General features: G+C 45.5%; 1 protein-coding gene across 1 annotated transcript in view; it reads left to right on the plus strand.

Moving 5' to 3' along the window:
- The first annotated feature begins 4,823 nt into the window (after nucleotides 1-4,823).
- Nucleotides 4,824-18,576, plus strand: part of spon1a (spondin 1a) — a 48,058-nt gene continuing 34,305 nt past the window's right edge. Inside the window, exons 1-5 of the mRNA XM_030377374.1 lie at nucleotides 4,824-5,342; nucleotides 6,090-6,196; nucleotides 11,421-11,554; nucleotides 15,529-15,602; nucleotides 16,406-16,528. Coding sequence (XP_030233234.1) covers nucleotides 5,108-5,342; nucleotides 6,090-6,196; nucleotides 11,421-11,554; nucleotides 15,529-15,602; nucleotides 16,406-16,528 — 673 coding nt within the window. The 5' untranslated portion in view covers nucleotides 4,824-5,107. The remainder of the gene's footprint in view (nucleotides 5,343-6,089; nucleotides 6,197-11,420; nucleotides 11,555-15,528; nucleotides 15,603-16,405; nucleotides 16,529-18,576) is intronic.

An 18,576-nucleotide genomic window follows, 5' to 3' on the forward strand; every position in this document is an offset into this window, starting at 1 on the left:
AAATGTCTCCCTGACTTTCAGCCGCTTGCTCTGCAGATGGGGGGGGGGTCTTAGGTAAGTGTTAGGATGAAGTTGGGCTTAAATGCTTTAGTTAGAGTGCTTGTGGTGTCCCTCACCTTCAGAATTTAGTCTGGGCAAGCGCTTTCTCGTGTGTGTGTGGGTATGAAGGTGTGTGTGTGTGTGTGTGTGTGTGTGTGTGTGTGTGTGTGTGTATTGGTGCGTGTGTGTGCGTATTTGTGTGTGTGTGTGGGTGCGTTTGTGTTTTAAAAGGCATCTAGAGAACCTTGGGGTCCTCCAGCCGTGATATATGTGAAAATAAAACAAAATCTAAGTGCATCCTCATCAACTGTATGTAAACTTTTTAAGCGAAAAGGTCAGCAGCTACCAATGCTTTGAGCTGCTGCAAAGGTCAGACTTGCTCTGAGTCCTACCGAGTAATGACATGAATCACATCCTGTGAAACTGACATTGACATTAAGGTGAATAGTGAGAGTAATTGTTCATAATTGTATGAAGCTTGGTGAAGACCCCAGACTCTGGCCTTTTTACTAGACTCACACATCACACTAAGTTAACACACACACGCACGCACATACACAGACATACACATACAGACATACAAGCACACACACACACACACACACACGCTTAATTGTTTTGCAATCCTATTATTGTAAACCCCCATAAATTGTCTCCAACAATGACCCCTTATGTGACTTGTAATATTAATATGAGGTACATAGGGGCACATTGCTTCGTAGCTGACCACCTATAGCAAGTCATTCGTTCCAAAAAATAGTCCCAGCACTCATATTAAGTAACACAACCAGAAAATACGTTTCATCGTAAGCCTCAATCTCCATAGCACTTTCCATCAGCAACCCTCTTCAAGGGGTCTGAGTGGGGTGGTTCTTTAAGAGCATGACAGTGTGGTCCTGTCTGCTGTCTGGGAGAATCCTAATAGTCTCTGACAGGGTGTGCAGTTCCCCTCCCCCCCATCCATGTGGACAAGGTGGTGGGACTATCTCTTGCTCTCTCTCTCTCTCCGCTGATCTTCTCTTGCTTCTCTCTCTCTCTCCCTCGCTCTCGCTCTCGCTCTCTCTCGCCCTCTTTGTCTCTCTCTCTCTCTCTCGCCCTCTCTCTCTCTCTCGCTCTCTCTCGCCCTCTCTGTCTCTCTCTCTCTCTCTCTCGCCCTCTCTCTCTCTCTCTCTCTCGCCCTCTCTCTCGCCCTCTCTCGCCCTCTCTCTCTCTCTCTCTCTCTCTCTCTCTCTCGCCGCTCTCTATTGCTCTCACTCTCTCTTTCTCTCTCGGTTGGAAGACAGCGAAGATCCAGCGAGTGCGGTGTGCTCAGGGGGGCCGGAGCACCTGGCCAACCCCCCCCCCCCCCACACACACACCCCAGCTGACTGTAATCATTTCTGATGGCCCCGGTACGCCCACCCACCCAGCCAGCCAGCCAGCCAGTCAGCCAGCAGCACATTTCACTCACATCCTTCAGACTGACGCCCCGGCGTTTTCACCTCTCGAGCCGAGGCGAATATGTGACGGCAGGGGAGAAATAAAGACATTAAAGACACACACACACACACACACACACACACACACACACACACACACACACACTCCGTCTATTGCTTAGCTGAGAAGCAAAAAGTTGGTGCAAAGCGCAGTGCCTCACTATGCTGAACAAGCCCCATCACTGGCAGTGGACACCTGAGATGCTCTCGGTGATACATAGGGGTACATTAGTGTTTGTAAAAGCTGAAACTACAATAAACAAGTAAGGCTAAAGGCGTGCGCAGACAGCGGTGGACGTCTTTGACACACTCAAAGTGCTCGCCACGCCGTGCACACAAAATACACCAAAACCTTTCATATTAGGCTGACGCACGCACGCACACACACACACACACACACACACACACACACACACACACACACACGCACACACACACACTATTATTTATTGAAGCAAGAGACAGTGACATCACTGTAAAGTGGGTGTCTGGTCTAGCGACAGCAACCGCTACAACACACACGTCATGTCACGTCCGGGGACCGTGTGTTCTGTTTCAAGTGATGGGACAAGCACAACGTGGGTCCTGCCTCTGCACTCCACACCGCTGTTCCGTTTAAGATTCCCAGCTCTGTGTTATCTGATGTTCCTCTGCTTTCTTATGAAACACGACTGTGACACTGAAACAACGACGCCCTGGGCTGATGTTAAGCTCTCATCCTCTGCGATTATTTCAAGCAGCGTTCTTGTGACAGCACATCCCTGTCGCTTGTTTAAAATGCATCCGATATAATGTCCCCCGTAGCTTATATGAATCATCGTTCTTGCAGGCTTTCTTTCGAGTCACAGAGTGTCTAACTACAGCGAGTCTCGGTGTGCCGACGCTTTAATACCGTCTGGGAGAGCCGCGGGTGGTGTTATAACCTCAATAAACTCTTAACTATGCCCAGGGATGCCACCGTTCTCCGCCATTACCACCCTCCACTGGTCCGATCGAAGCTGGTGAGCTTTTTTGGAAGATTTCCCCGTAAATGCAAATAAAAAGCCCTCACCCTTAAACACATGAGGATATATGAGCACTTTAAGTATAGGGAGTCAAATCTAAGAATGAGTAATTCATAGAAGAATAAAGACATGAAGACGACTTTATAGATATCTGTCAGCTATTTGAGTCCTACATCTGCAGTTTCCTTAGCTCATGCTGTCTAAGGAGTAAACAACCACTAAATCGTAATGCAGGGTCAGCACCTTCTCCCATTAGCTCTGATTGGCCGAGGGACTTTACATTGGCAGGGAACATTACTTCCTAATTTGATTCAATCAAAAGCACCGTGTCCAATACTCCAGCGCTGGCGAGTCTCCAGCAGTCGCAGTTTAAGTATTTGATCAGCATTTGATTAAAAGCAAACCACACTTTGTTTCTGATGGTCCAAGCACGAAGGCTGGACCGCTCATCGCAGCCCTGGCACTAGCATAGTGCACCACCGGGCAGAGGAAGCATGACAATGAATGCTGCCTTGACACCTACTGCTGCAGCATATTAGGCTTTCCCAGGTTGTGCTCACTCCCCATCCCCCCCCCCCCCCCTTAGCTGGTGAGCAAGCCATTCGCTACATGGCGGCTCACTCCGAGGAAGACTGTAGGAGAAGGGTGTGGGAGAGAAGAGCAGTTGCCCCACGTGGTGTAGAATGTAGCATATGCCTTCAGGCTGGGGAAGAGAAGCAAAACCAAGTTAGAATTGCAGCCACTTTTTATATATTTTTTTATTCAATTAGAATTTAATACCTCCCTGCCAGCAGCCCAGACCTCATTTCTTTGACTTCAGGTTGTGCGGGATCGTCTGGTGGTTTTGACAGCAGGGCAGTGAAAGGGTATGCAAAGGGTGTTCCAAGCCCTTTCTCTGTTACGCTAGATTCGTTTTCATCCTGCTGCCATGTTATTATCTACGACCAAAATGAAGTTATTTTGCATCACAAAGCGAGAAGCGCCATAGCGCGGTGATATATATAGGTGTATAGGGCCTATATAACAATATATTCTTTGTGAATTGGGGTCTATTATCTGAGTATATTTAGCAGAATCTGATGGAGCTATTAATATAACAAATGCAGATTGCAGGATGCAGAACAGACTAAACATTTGCACGCTGTGCACGTAATCTATAGTGATCCAAGTGAGAATGAGCCAATGTCTTTTCTCTAACTCCTCCAACTCCCAACTCCTCCAGCTCTCAATTGTCAATTGATGCAATATAGAAAGAAAACAACATCTACAAATTACAAAAAGCAGTATCAAAGGTGACACGTAATTTTTTTTCCATTACAAGGTTTTAATTTGGTGAAAGATAGACATGCTTGTCATAACAATAGGCCTATAGCCTACGTACAAGGCTGAATGCAGATTACAAAATAGGTTATAATAAGAAAATTCCTTTGAAAGAAAAAACATTACAGGACAAACATGAATGGATCGGGGGTTTCGCAAGGTTTCACAATTTCACACGGACCAAAATTAGCCTTCAGTTATGTATTGAAGTGAAAATGCTTGTGTTTGTCATTGCTAGACTTCAAAGCAGCCTTTTCACTAAGCATTAGAGTTGTCACAGCAACATTCAGCATTTTCAAAAACAAAAGCATCGCACTGGATACTACGTAGGTCCTGGTCCTGGCCTTACATCGCCAGTCTGACCGTCTTCCCAACGTTGCGCTAAAACGCAACAAACTTAGTTAGTTAGTTAGTGAAAGCAAGAATAACGTAAAGAGTTGGCGTTGTGAGTGCCGCTTAGCATCCATTACTACTAATGACTTTGTCTACATGTGCGTCAGTGAAGGGTCATCGGGGTTGGGGGGGTTACTAGGGATGGAGGCTCACCATGCGGTTCCTGACAGGACGCTGCGGAGCTCAGGTCCAGTAATATCTTATTAGGAACGGCTTATTTTTGTTTCACATTCACATTCAACTAATAGGTTGCAAGTTTGTTTGTGTGTTTGCGTGTGTAGTGTTTGTGCGCGTGTTTGTGCGCTTGTGTGTGTGTGTGTGTGTGTGTGTGTGTGTGTGTGTGTGTGTGTGTGTGTGTGTGTGTGTGTGTGTGTGTGTGTGTGTGTGTGTGTGCATGCATGCATGTCCGTGTATATGTGTGGTTTGTGCGGACGTGTGTGGGTGCATGTGTGCGTGTGTATGTGCGTGCATGTGAGTGTGTGCGCACTACGGACGTGTGTGTGCGTCTGCGTGTGTGTGCGCGCGTCTGTGTGTGCATGTGAGTGTGTGCGCCATGGAGACAGCCGCGCGACGCGCCTTCCTCGCTCGGCGATTTTCTTGGACCGCGCGTTCTGCCGCTGCTGCTGCTGCTCACTCAATCCGAGCTTGCGTCTCACAGCAGCGTGCAGCTCTACCGGAGTGAGCGAGCGAACACCACTTTCTTCTTCACTGGATCTACCCGTGTAGCACAAGTGATCTTTCAGATAATCTAGCGAGTTTTGGCAAGTTTTGGCTCTATGTGGAGTTCGGGCTCAGGTTGAGACAACCGTTTAGTTTCCTCTCACTTGATATTACATTCAGTATTCATCGTATTTGCGTAAATAGCCCGTTCCCATGATGACGGGGACCGGGTTTGTTTTACGCACCTTGATCTTGCTGTGCTCGGTCTCTGCGGGGACGTGCAATACGTTCGCGTTCACGGAGGAACCGTCTGAACGAGCCGGCAAGGGAGACGGGTATTGCAGTCGGATATTACGGGCTCAGGGACCACGGAAAGAGGGCTTCAACGAGTTTCGCCTCCGAGTCGAGGGGGATCCGGAGAGCTACCACCCGGGGAGCACTTACAGAGGTCTGCTTGAGGCACCAACTACAGACGCACACGTTCGATGAGCAAGTCATAACTTAGCGTTGTTCAATGATTCTACATACTCTATATCTCGGCGTATTTGAAAACTTCCAAAAAAGTTCCAACCAAGTGTTTTCTTTTCCTTTCGTTTTTTTTCCCTCCAAATGACGCATGGTGATATATTTCCTGAAATTATAGGCAAAATTATTACTTTCTTTTGTAAAGGTTAAAATGCTTATAAATTCCCTAGTTGGATCGTGAGGGTGTTTTTTTTTCTATGGAAATGCAATGTTGTCTTCAGTGATTCCTAACATTTCAGGAAAAGTCCTACATCTATGTGCGACATGACTAGGTTACACCTTCTAATTAATTAATTTGTAGAAATATATATATTTATATATATATACACAAACACACACATACATACCTTTACATAGAGAGATAGATAGCCCTTACTGAGATAAAGACAGACAGAAGGACGGCCAGCCAGACAGCCAGCCAGACAGACAGTCAGTCAGTCCCCGGGGGCAATTATAGGATAAACAATTAAATGTATCCATTGAACTTCAACTTTTAATTGACCCGTCTCTTTTAACAGATGTTGACTGTATTGCTAATTCTAGCATCGAGTCGTCGTGTACACGATGAATAGAACACAAGATCCGTTATATCTATTATTTTTTAATGAGTTTTTTTAGTCATGCATTTCTGTGTTAGGTGATGCTCTTGCTGTGTTGCCTCTGTCCCCAGTAACTCTGGTCGCGTCCAGCTCAGCCTATTTCAGAGGCTTCATCCTCATCGCCTTGAGGGAGGGCAGGGAGGGGGGACAAGATGACGACTATGCCGGACGTTTTCAGGTAATTAAAAAAAAATCACACTGAAGACATAATTACAAAATAATAATTCATAAAGTAGGAAAATTAAAACGTAAAAAAATGCAGGTTTTTGATCAAAGAACGTAAAAAATATATTCATTCTGGCATTGTGTAATAGCCTACATTTGGATATTAAAATAAATGCCATTTTCAAATTGCTTCTCTCGTCGTCACAAATAAATCTTGCGGATGTCAACCAGTCCTGTTTTTGGCAGGTGTGTGCACATCCTCCCATTCGTCCTCCTTCTCTCTCATCAAGCCAAGCCAACACACTTTAAACACCTGGCTATTGATACGAAGGCCATATGTTCTTTCTGGACTCAAATACGCACATGCCAGCCCATTATGTTGTCTCACTCATTCTCTCGCTCTCCCCGCCCCGTTCTCACTCCCCTGCGTAGACTACAGCAGGGCGCGAGAGAGAGAGAGAGAGAGAGAGAGAGAGAGAGAGAGAGAGAGAGAGAGAGAGAGAGAGAGAGAGAGAGAGAGAGAGAGAGAGAGAGAGAGAGAGAGAGAGAGAGAGAGAGAGAGAGAGAGAGAGAGAGAGAGAGAGAGAGAGAGAGAGAGAGAGAGAGAGAGAGAGACCATGTAGCTGACTTTCTTTGCACAATGCTCCCATACTAGTAATTTAGCAGGTTTTCAGCATTTATTTCTTCAGGAAGTGCTGTAATTTTCACCTCAGCTCCCAGAAAAGCCTTGTTTAGGAGACCCCTGGGTAGCTATAATATGTTGTCTTGTGTGAGTGAGAGAAATTGCAGGGCTATGAGACGGGCAAGGCTTTAAGGTCACTGCAGCTCTGCTGTGCTCCATTACAAAAGTCCAGGTGTGTTGAATACAAGACAACTTCCCTGAAACTTTCTTCTGTGTGAGATCTGCTGATGAATTGAAAATGAAAAAAGGCTGGATCATAGCGTCCAGAGTATAAAGCCAGGCTATTTTTAGTGGAAATGTTTGCTAGATGCTTCTAACTTCCAAGGGCTACAGCAGGGAGGAACAAGAGCTGACGGAAGATTAGAGGGAGATAAGACTTCAACCAGAAAGAACAGAGATAGAGCCTGATTTCATCGATCCATTCTGGAAGACTGGCCCTTACAGCCCTTATTTCCTGTCATATCACTCAGCAGAAAAGTACATTTTTCTTGTAACAAGCTGCAAATGCCTTTCAACGTTGCCTCCACAATTCTGAATGTTAGAAGCCTGCAGTTGGAGCATGATTGCATGCGAGGTGGGGGTGGTGGGGGAGCTGGGGTGGTGGGGGTGGCACTTGGGGCGTTGTCCATCGGTCATCGGTCATTAGTGAGCGGTGGTGAACTGACCTAAGCAATTCTTGTGTAGAAGTTCAAGTGAACCTAGTTAGTCTAAAGCTTTTTTGTAAACCACTAGTTGGCACCAGTAAGGCAGAATTTGTGGTCACAACAATGTTTTATTAATTAGTACAATGAGGATCAGTTTTAATCTATGATTGTGGACGCTTACTGATTCCTGACACACTTCATTTGAAGCAATTCATGGTTCAATACAGTGTATTATGTTAAAAGTCGACTCAACTGTGGCAGCAGAAGCTATACTTTCCTAGTTTTCAGGCTTCTGTGACCTTGTTTGTCTCAATAATTTCCTAACAAAGTTTTAATGCTTCCAGAACTGCATCTCAGTGCTGTTCAAGGAGAGTCCGACCTGCCCTCTGGCTGCATTGATCATATACCGCTGTATGTGTTCAGAAAGCGACACATTTAATATGAGAGTTCCCATTAAAAAACAAACATATTCCTCACTCCTCATTACACACAGTTATCAGCCAGAAGGTGCATCTGCAATCCGTTTATTGTGTTGTTCCTGTATCATTTATCCTCGCAATTGATTTCATGCCGTTGTTATTGAGTGGCAGCCTTGAGTGTGTCTCTCTGACTGAGCGTGCTCAATACCTGAGGTAGGAAGCATGAGACACGACACAGACCAGCAGTGAGGCCCCCGCGTTGATGGTACTTTACAGAGAGACCTCATACACGCTCTGCAGACAAGGACACTGACCTCAAACGGTTTTGTGATATCGGCATTGAAGAAGTATCATACCACCATACCATGTTGTGTGGAAAGGAAAGTATGTTGAAAACCTTGTTTTCGTTTCCTTGCCGAGACACCTTTTCCAGGATAAAAATACACTGAAGATGTATTCAAAGAGAGCCCCCGTCCCCTCCCCCGTCCCCATTTACAATCGCCGTCAAATCAGCAAAATGTCTTGGCAATTCAGTTGATAGAGGATGAATAACTATTTTAAGGACAAACTCAAGCCCGCACACACACACACACACACACACACACACACACACACACACACACACACACACACACACACACACACACACACACACACACACACACACACACACACACACACACACACACACACACTCTCGTCCTGTTATTTGAAAGAGTTCTGGGTGGGCTGAAAGAGAAAGGAAGGGGCAGCAGAGCCGTCAGGCTGTAGTTAACATACAGCTCATTTGGAATCTGTTGGTGTGTCCCATCTCAGTGGCCTCTGGACACATGCCCAGCTCTCCTATTGAGCTCTCCAGGGGCAGGTCAGTGGCCACTGTGTGTGTGTGTGTGTGTGTGCTTGTTTTGTGCACGCATGCATGTGTGTTTATGTGGTTGTTTATGCCTGTGTGTGTGTGTGTGTGTGTGTGTGTGTGTGTGTGTGTGTGTTTTTGTGTGAGTGAGTGTGGTTGCAGACTGGAATTACCAGCAGTGTTTGACTGGGCACCACCGCCCAGCAGGGAAAGATGTCAGGACAAGAGACGGCAAGCCAGAGTTTATTCAAGTGTGTTTGTTTGTGTGTCTTTCTATCATTCCGTATGTGTGTGTGTGTATTTTAAGTGTGTGCGTGTGCTCTGTGGGAAATGAGCGCAGCCTTGACCAATCCAGTCTAGAAATGTTGACGGGCAAAGTGGTGAAAAGGCAAGAGGCTTGATTTTTGAACCATTTGGTCATCTTGTGTTCTATTCATAACAATGTCTGCTGGATTTGCTGTGCAGAATGTTTGATTATTTGGCAGGATGAACTGAATCTAAAACCTGTCGGTGTCCAACCCCTGTTTTGTATCGGCTGTATGCCTGATTCATTCTCCATTCCCCGAGGCTAGACTGACATTAAGTGCTGTTGTTTTATTTGTTCTATGTAGTTACACTCACTCACTTTCTCTCTTCCTCTATCTCAGTCACTCACTCGTGCACACTAATTCACTCAATCAGTCCCTCTCTCTCTCTCTCTCTCTCTCTCTTCCTCCCTCTCTCATGCACACTCTCACTCACCCAATCACTCTCTCACTCTTTTTCACTCAGTTGTCCACTCTCTCACACATCCTCTCTCTCCCACTCTCTCTCTCTCCCTCTCTCTGGTGCACACTATCACTCACTCAGTCCCTCATTCTCTTTTCCTCTTTGCATCTCTCTCTCTCTCTCTCTCTCTCTCTCTCTCTCTCTCTCTCTCTCTCTCTCTCTCTCTCTCTCTCTCTCTCTCTCTCTCTTATGCAAAGTCTCCCTCGATCCCTCTCTCACTTGTGCACCCTCCCTAACCTTCCGCACATTAGGTGACTAAGTTGATAGTCTTAAAGATAAACAGACCTGAGTCCCAGACGAAGGGAGAATGGGCGAGTTTCCATTCCAAAGGGGTGTCACTGGCTCCAACATGTGTTCTGGGCCAGTCAGGGGCAGACCGTGAATGCCTTGCAGAAACCATGGGAACACTGGCTGAGGGGTGGGTGGAGGGTCCGAGTTCTAATCCCTAGGGCTGAGGATGAGAGTCGCACACTCACACCCACAACCCGCACTCTCCTTCCTTATTTCTCCTTTCCGCTCTTGCTTGGCTTGCCTCCAGCTAATACCCATCGCTTCTACTTTTTATCACTTTTCACTTTGCACCCACACGCATGCACGCCACGCACACAGTCAAGCACACGCATGTACGCACACAGACGGACACACACACACGCATGCACGCATGAATGGCATGCTAACACACACATACACACACACACACACACACACAGACACACAGACACACACACACACACACACACACTCACACACAGACCATCCGGATTCAAGCAATATATATCTCTGAATGACAATGGAAAATCTCAGTTGACAGCTTTATAGAGTGAGAATGTTCCAACTTTTTATTGCCCTGATGTCACTTCCTGTCAAACAGAGCCATGGTCTCTGGACAGAGGATTGTAGTTTATGCTCTGAGTTCCCCTATGAGTGATTACCAGCCTGGATCGGCCCAGCCTTTGTTGCGGCTTAGTGGTGGGGCTTTGGCAGCCAGGAAATATGAACACGTTTGAGGGCTATTCGATTTGTTGATGAGGTATATATAATCATCAATAAATGATCACAAAACCCTTCCCCAGGAATGATGCGATTTCACCACAGTGCGAGTGAAATGTATATAGGACTGCGCCTGAATAAAGCAGGACATCTAGAACACCCTGGAATGCAAGGAGAACGAACCACACATGTTTCAACAATGGTGTGGATTGATTACTTTATGTAGGGGTCAGACCTTTAAACTGGCTTTGTTGTATTGTCTGGGAAGCTTGTGGTTTGGGTTTTGAATACAATGGGGCGGACAGATTTTCTCCAGGAATCACAAAAGGAGATGCACACCAAACACACAAGCACGCAGACCCGCGCGCGCGCGCGCGCGCGCACACACACACACACACACACACACACACACACACACACACACACACACACACACACACACACACACACACACACACACACACACACACACACACACACACACACACACACACAAATTGAATTGCTGGCCTGCAAAGGTAATCTATTGCAGCAGCCTTCAAATAAACCCATAATGTTGTTATAATATGTCTCTGTGGCATTTTTCGATTTGTTTAACAGATAATTATACCAGTAATTGTACTAATCAGTTTAAGTTAAACAATGAAGTTCATCTTCTTACAAGGTTTTTTTTGTGATGTCACACCAATTGTTGACTTGTTCATTCTTCATCGTAATTGCAGAAGCTTTCAATAACAACGTCTCAAGAAAGTCGATTTCTAGATGATGCTTCGCCGTACGTTGAGTTCATACCAATCCTGTTGTAATACAAATGTGGTGTTTGTTAGTGGGCTAGTGTCTGCGCAGCGTACCCATGTGTGTGTTTGTGTCGTTTGGCACAGATCATTGACGAGGATGACACCCAGTTCATGACCAACTGCCCCCCTGCGGTGACGGAGAGCACCCCCCGTCGGCGGACTAGCATCCACGTGTTCTGGACAGCGCCCCCTAGTGGCTCCGGATGTGTTACGCTCAAGTATGTGTGCTACGTTTGCCTCTTGCTCCGCTTACGTTGGATTTGATCTATTAAAAAACGTAGGATTATATTAATCTTTTTTTTATCTTTTTTAATATGGGCAAAATTGTGCACGGTGTGTGCTATGGGCTATGCTTGACCTTTTTCCAGTTTTCAAATGTAAGCCAGTAGAGCAATAAAGATAAACATTAGCTGGATACTTCAGAAAACCTTAGAAATTCTCCTGTCAAACTGGGCTGCAAAATAGGTCTCGGAGCTGATATGTATTGTGGATTGTCTGCAAATGTGTTAGGTATGCTGAGGTAAAATTGATATGTAGGCAGTTGGATGGAACCAAAACAGTCAATGACCCCATCTAGTTAGGAGGGAATTCATGACTGTCAATAACTTTATTTTGAGTCATATTGCTTAGCAAAATATAAAGGTACAGCCAGACAGTGGAAACGTAAAAAGTCTCCAAATGTCTCCCCATTGCAACCTCATTATTGTTTGCAGAGGAGGTCATACAAGCACCAAAACAATGAAAATAACAGAATAAGGATATACCATCATAGGCTTTACACTGTCCGTCTGATTAAAGAAGACAGACTGTCTAGTCCTGTCTGTTAATCTGACTCTGATGGCTATCCAGTGCCCTAGTTTAGGCCTATATAATTGAGGAGTAGCCATACTCTTTGAAGAGGAGGACTGAGTCTGGTGGTTTTGGTTCTGGTTTGGCTTGGTAACTTATCATGGGATCAGGCCAGGATGGAAAGTTTGGGTTTTGAACTCCGAGGGGTACTTGGAGCGGCTCACAACTGTACATTAATCTCCTTTAAATCTGTGCACTGATGCTTTAATTTTGTACTAATTAGAATTGTGGGGTTGTAATTTAAACTTCCTCAGCAGTGGATCCATTGATGCTTGCCTTGCATATTGACCTATTTAATGTAGCCCGATTCACACCGCCTAGGGTGAGCAAAGGGATTGGAAAATACTAGGCAACCAACTAACTAATTAACTAATTAACCGACCGACAGACTATCAAACTAGCGAACCGTCCACCCAACCGACAAACCAACTAAGTAGGTAACTAGATAACTAGGGAACAAACTCACAATCCATCCGAATGACCAATTGGTACCATGGTATATTAACTGTTTATATCGCTAGTCACTGATTACTATGCTACTGCTTTGGCTGTATGTAAAAGGATACTAGGATAAAAACAAGCCTCAAGGTTAGGACTCCATACACATCATCCGTTGTTTACAGATAGACGGCAGGCTCTGGTTCATTGTGATGCGATCTTTAGCATTCCATTTGTAGCAGGGAAGCAATTGGTTTGTAATGTGATTCATCATAGCGGGTAATCCGGATGTGTTTCGGAAGTGATGAGTGAGTGAGACAGCGATGTGCGAGATGAGATGAATGTCAAAACTGCGCAGCCGCTTTTGTGTGGCACACCTACCTGACTGCTGTTGGACTGCTAGCCCCACGCAAAAAAAACAACAAATTGTTTGCGGTGGTGGATATGTTGTTTGATTATAGGGACATATCAAAAATACATTCTTCTCTTTGAAACCGTTGACCCTAAGAATGCGGGCAGCTATCCAGAGATTACAGAGATGTCAAATCCCTAAATGTCTTTCCTTCGAATGTCTACATGCACAAACCCACATGCACACAACCGGTGTATGCATCCACGCATACACCAACCCACACGCATGCATGTACACACACAAATGCATCCACGCATCCACCTAGACACACACACACACACACACACACACACACACACACACACACACACACACACACACACACACACACACACACACACACACACACACTCGTGCACACCAGAGCTTTTGGCATGATTGAGACCGGTGGTGGGCAGCCAGCAAAGCGAGTCAGCCCTTAATAGCGTCTCATTGATAGAATTTAAATTGGATGTTAAATAAGCATTACTCTGCCTGATTGTCTGCGTAGTCCAGGAGATCAGGCTGCTGGTAAGACTCTTTGTGCGTGTGTGTGTGTGTGTGTGTGTGTGTGTGTGTGTGTGTGTGTGTGTGTGTGTGTGTGTGTGTGTGTGTGTGTGTGTGTGTGTTTGTCTCTGAGTCTGCATGCGTGTGTGTGTGTGTGTGTGTGTGTGTGAAAATGTATGTATGTGTGTGTCTCTCTGTGTGTGTGTGTGTGTGCGTGCGTGTGTCTGCATGTGTGTGTCTCTGCATGTGTGTGTGTGCCTTAGTGTGTGTGTGTGCGTGTGTTTGTGCGTGTCTGCATGTGTGTGTGTTCTTCTCATTCTGGGATATATGTGCGATTGAATTAAAAGCATGGACAATTAAAGCGGTGGCATTGCTACCCCTGAACCTTTACCGGCAATGAGTCAGTGCCTGCCTGACCCTCTCTCCTTCTCTGTATCCTTATATTCATCCCCTTCGTTTAATTGAACAATCATCTCATCTTCCATCTTTTATTTCCTTCCATTCTTTAACAACCGAAGACAGCGCCTTAACCTCCTTTCATGTCGTAGTTAAATCACCGACAGCTTTGTGTCTCTCCGTCCCTCCCATGCCAATTCAAATAATATTAGCACATGAATACGCTAAGATAAAGGGCTATGTTATGCTAGTAGAAGCGAGTTGTCACAAACCGTCACTATGGACACAAGCTATGAGCACCATTATCCCTGGAAAATACAGCCATCTAGTATTTGTACGATTATCTGACAAAAAAAGTATTTTGCAGCAAGCATGGAGTGCAGGGACACAGAGGGAAAAATTGCTTGCAGACATATTCCCATTTCATATGAGGTTTTCACATCCTATTATTTGAGTTCTACCCCACCTGACGGGAAACCGCATCAGATAAAGTGGAGGTAAAATGAGTTTTGCCATTATGTCTTCTCCGGTCAAACTGAAAAAAACCCTCTCTCTGCTTTCAAGGTTTTCTACTGCCGCTCTCCTTTCCGTTACTCTAAATGACTGGTAATGGCTACATCTAGGCTCTACCCAGCATGTCTCAGTGCTACCGTTCAACCCTTAATGGAATCCTCACACTCCAGCTGGACTGAGCCTGCATTAGTCCTCGACCCCAGCAGCACGCCTCTTCAATACCCGCTCACATTTTCAACTTTTGATATTGAATCCTCGCAGCAACTTTTCTTACTTATCTGTACTATTTATTTTTATTTTATGTTCGTCTTTATCTGGCTGCTTATTTGGCTGCTGTAATACCCGAGTTTCCTTTCAGGGATTTATTAATAAAGTGTTATCTACTTACATAGACGCATTGCATTCGTCAAATACAAAGCTGTTTATTTCATTTTTGGTGAGTCCCTCATTTTTTTGGTGAGTCCCTCTCAGACCTCCTGATCTGGGATCCTCGGCATCCTCGGCTGCATAGGCCTCCTCCCATCTAGCGTGCAAGCCGCTGACCTGCCATGCAGTCTTATCGGTCACACAGTGCAGCGCTGCTTACCTGTCCTCACCTTATCGTGTGCTGGTGCATTCATGTGCTTCCAAACTAATCATAAACTAGTACATTTGTTGATGGGGAAACTAGTTTTGTATTCTTTTTATTTATCTTTTAATTCAATTGTGTGATGGGAGGAGGAGGCCTATGCAGCCGAGGATGCCTGGTTAAATGTGCATTGTTCTTTTACCAGTGATATCACCCTTAGAAAGAGTGTTATCTGGAAGCTGAGAACAGATGCTTATGATTTAATATTATCCACGGTTTACATCCTTATAAATATCAGAGGTCCCACGGCTCTGTACTCTTTTGTTCTTCCCTCCCACCTCTTCCTCCTAGCTACTGCTATACCAATTAAGACAATTCTCCTTCTCTGCCTAATCCTTTTGTCTCTGTTTTCAATAGTTTTAATTGCTGTTTCCCTACATGACAAATGATCTCTTCTTCTTTCAACCTGTTATCATTGGTCTTTTGGTGTGTGTGTGTGTGTGTGTGTGTGCGTGTGCATGTGTGTGCAGGGCAAGCATTGTGCAGAAGAGGATCATCTACTTCCAGGATGAAGGCTCCCTCACCAAGCACATGTGTGAGAGAGGTATGCTGCTACTGCTACTGCTAATGCTAATGCTATTCGGATTATTGATGCTGCGGCTATTGCTACTACTACTCCTACTATTAACGCGAAGGCTAGTAATACTGCTGCTGCTGCTGCGGCTACTTTTGATGCTGCTGCTCTTACTGCTAAGGCTACTGCTGCTACTGCTATAGCCCCGGCTACTGCTCTATCTACTTCTACTGCTAATCATTGGCGATTTTAGGCACGGGCAAACCAGGCAGCCGCCCCCCCCCCCCCCCCCCCGCTTGGAGGAAGTATTGCCCGGGGCGTAAATGGACTTAGACCCGCCACTCCTGCTAATGCTACTACTTAAGCTACTGCTCCTGTAGCTCCATAGGCAAACGACAGCATACCCTGCTTGAGTCTGTTAACCCCCCCCCCCTCCCCGCTGGTCATCTTATACTTGTTCTTGCCTTGTTAAATCCAGGGTCTTTTCTTTCTTGATTTCTGCGTGGGGTCTGAGCATGACTCTTCAGGGCTCTTGCGTCTTGAGTGGCTCGTAAACGAGCGCAACACACTCGTTGTGGATGGCCAGTGTGCCATGTCTCCCCGAGCGTCCAATCAAACGGTTACGACCATTCTGCGCTGTACACCCTCTCCCCCCTACTCACAAACCCCCATCCTCGTCCTCTCGTTTAAGTTGACCCCCCTTCAATCCTTCATATAGCGCATATATACGCTCTAGGCTTGAACATTTTCCCACTTAAGATTCACACTAATATAATCATCACCGTAACAAACATGTGATCATCATCTATTGTTACCTTGTTTTTTGTCTACAGAGTCGCAGTATGGGGACTCCACTGAAAGGCCTCTGCTGGACTGCTGCGCCTGTGGAACGGCCAAGTATAGAGTCACTTACTATGGAAACTGGTCCGAGAAGATTCACCCCAAAGACTACCCTCGTAAGCCTCGACGTCCGAGCCCTGTTTTTAACTTCACCCAGACCGCAGCAGGCTTCTCCACTTGATTATAGCACCACAGGCCAAAGAAGTGTTCACATAAGGACATGCTCTCCCTCCAAATACATTTATAACCCCGTTTCTTCAATCCCGGGTGCCAGTATATCACTTTATATTGAAGACAAAAGATGGGATCCTGGGATATGTTATGGGTCATGGAGAATGGTGTGTGCATGTGTGTACTTGTGTCAATCCTGTGTGTGCGTCTGTATTTTTGTGTGTCTGTCTGTGTGTGGGTGTGCTTGCGTTTGCGTACAGTCCTGTGTGTGTGTGTGTGTGTGTGTGTGTGTGTGTATGTGTGTGTCTGATGTATACATGACCTTGGGGTTTTCTCTCAGGGTGCGAATAGAGTTGGGTATTACTTTGCCTCTCTTTGCTAAATCGAGCTCTGGAGGGTTGAGATCGATCTAGTGATTAAGCAGAGTAAGATAAACCCATGGATAGAGAAGTGTCCTGATTTAATAGCTTATCGAGGGAGAGACAGAGGGAGAGAGTGAGAGAGAGAGAGCGAGATAGGGGGAAAGAAAGAGAGAGATGGGGAGAGAAAGAGAGAGAATAGATGGAGAGAGAGAGCGAGAGCAAGCATTTGGTTTGTATTTCACTCACAATCTTAGACACACACCCAAACTCATGCACACACACACACACACACACACACACACACACACACACACACACACACACACACACACACACTACATCTCTGTAGACTACATAGACGTATGCACACACAGACACACATACACATAAACATACACATACACAGACAAAGACACATTCACACACACACACTGATCCCCTATCTCCACTTAGAGTAGGATCCAGCATCCAATCCTAGGATTGGATTCGATGAAATATAATGGGAATGTATAACGGTACAGGAAGGGACACGATAAGGAAAAGGAAGGCTAGGGTTGCACATGTTCTTTATGTATCACTGTGCGGTATTGGACGATGCTAATCTGTTGTTATTTCCCGTTAGCAATAAAGATTGGCGGTGGAAACAAATACCAATACGAATTCTGCTCGGCAACATCAATCGAGAGACTCAAAGGCATGGGGGTGGGCAGGTAGCAGGTGTTTTATAAAAAAGAGTGATAATCGTTTCCTATGGAGCTGGAAATATCCAAGCGAGTCACATGTCCCCCCTCTATTTTTATAGCATGTCCTTCCAGTGAGAGGGACAGGGCGGGCCGCAGCTGCGCTGACACACATCGTAGGGCCAGGAGGTCACCACAAAGCAGGCCATTAGGACTTCTCCATTCTAGAAAACCATAATCATAACCTTGGGTTTATTTCCTTATTTCACGGTACTGCCTTCAATAAGCTTCTTTTGTTAAAGCTGATTGAGAAGGGGGGCTGCCCCCTCTAGTTTTGTCTAAAGAGACCGAGGGAGGGTGTTGTTTCTTTTGGAGAAAGGCAAATCGTTTAGAGGGATAAAATGGCATGGCTCGCAACACCATACAGAGTTTGGGATGAAAGGGTGACAGGATGACAGAGAGAGATCAAGATAAGCAGATAGGGTGTGGTGCAAATAGGAAAAATGGGAAATATGTGTGCACTAACAGTAAACAGAGTGAAATACCTTGAAGAGCATGGCCATACAATTTGTACTTACATTTTTGCAGGCTTTTTTCCCTTTTAATGCGTTATGTACACCGGGGTATTTTCAATAAATATGTACTTATGCACACAATAAATAAAGCAGCAGCATGGTTTGAAAGGTATAATGCATTTGTGATTTTAGGTCTGGTCAGGAATGGGCTTTATGAATCATAACAGGCTGAGGATACTTGGGACAATAACAAAACCTCAAAGAGGATGCGAGAGAGAATAATATGAACAATCTAATAAAGAAGAAACCTTGCTACCTCTTGGGCTTTGGGGAGCGTCGGAAAGTGAGTTGCTCTAAAGTTAATTGTCCTGCTGGAGGTGGAAACACAAGCTGATACTTCCAGGCTTTTGTACCTGCTGAGAGAGAAGTGCACCAT

The sequence above is a fragment of the Gadus morhua genome, chromosome 14, assembly GCF_902167405.1.
Source record: "Gadus morhua chromosome 14, gadMor3.0, whole genome shotgun sequence".
Lineage (NCBI taxonomy): Eukaryota > Metazoa > Chordata > Actinopteri > Gadiformes > Gadidae > Gadus > Gadus morhua.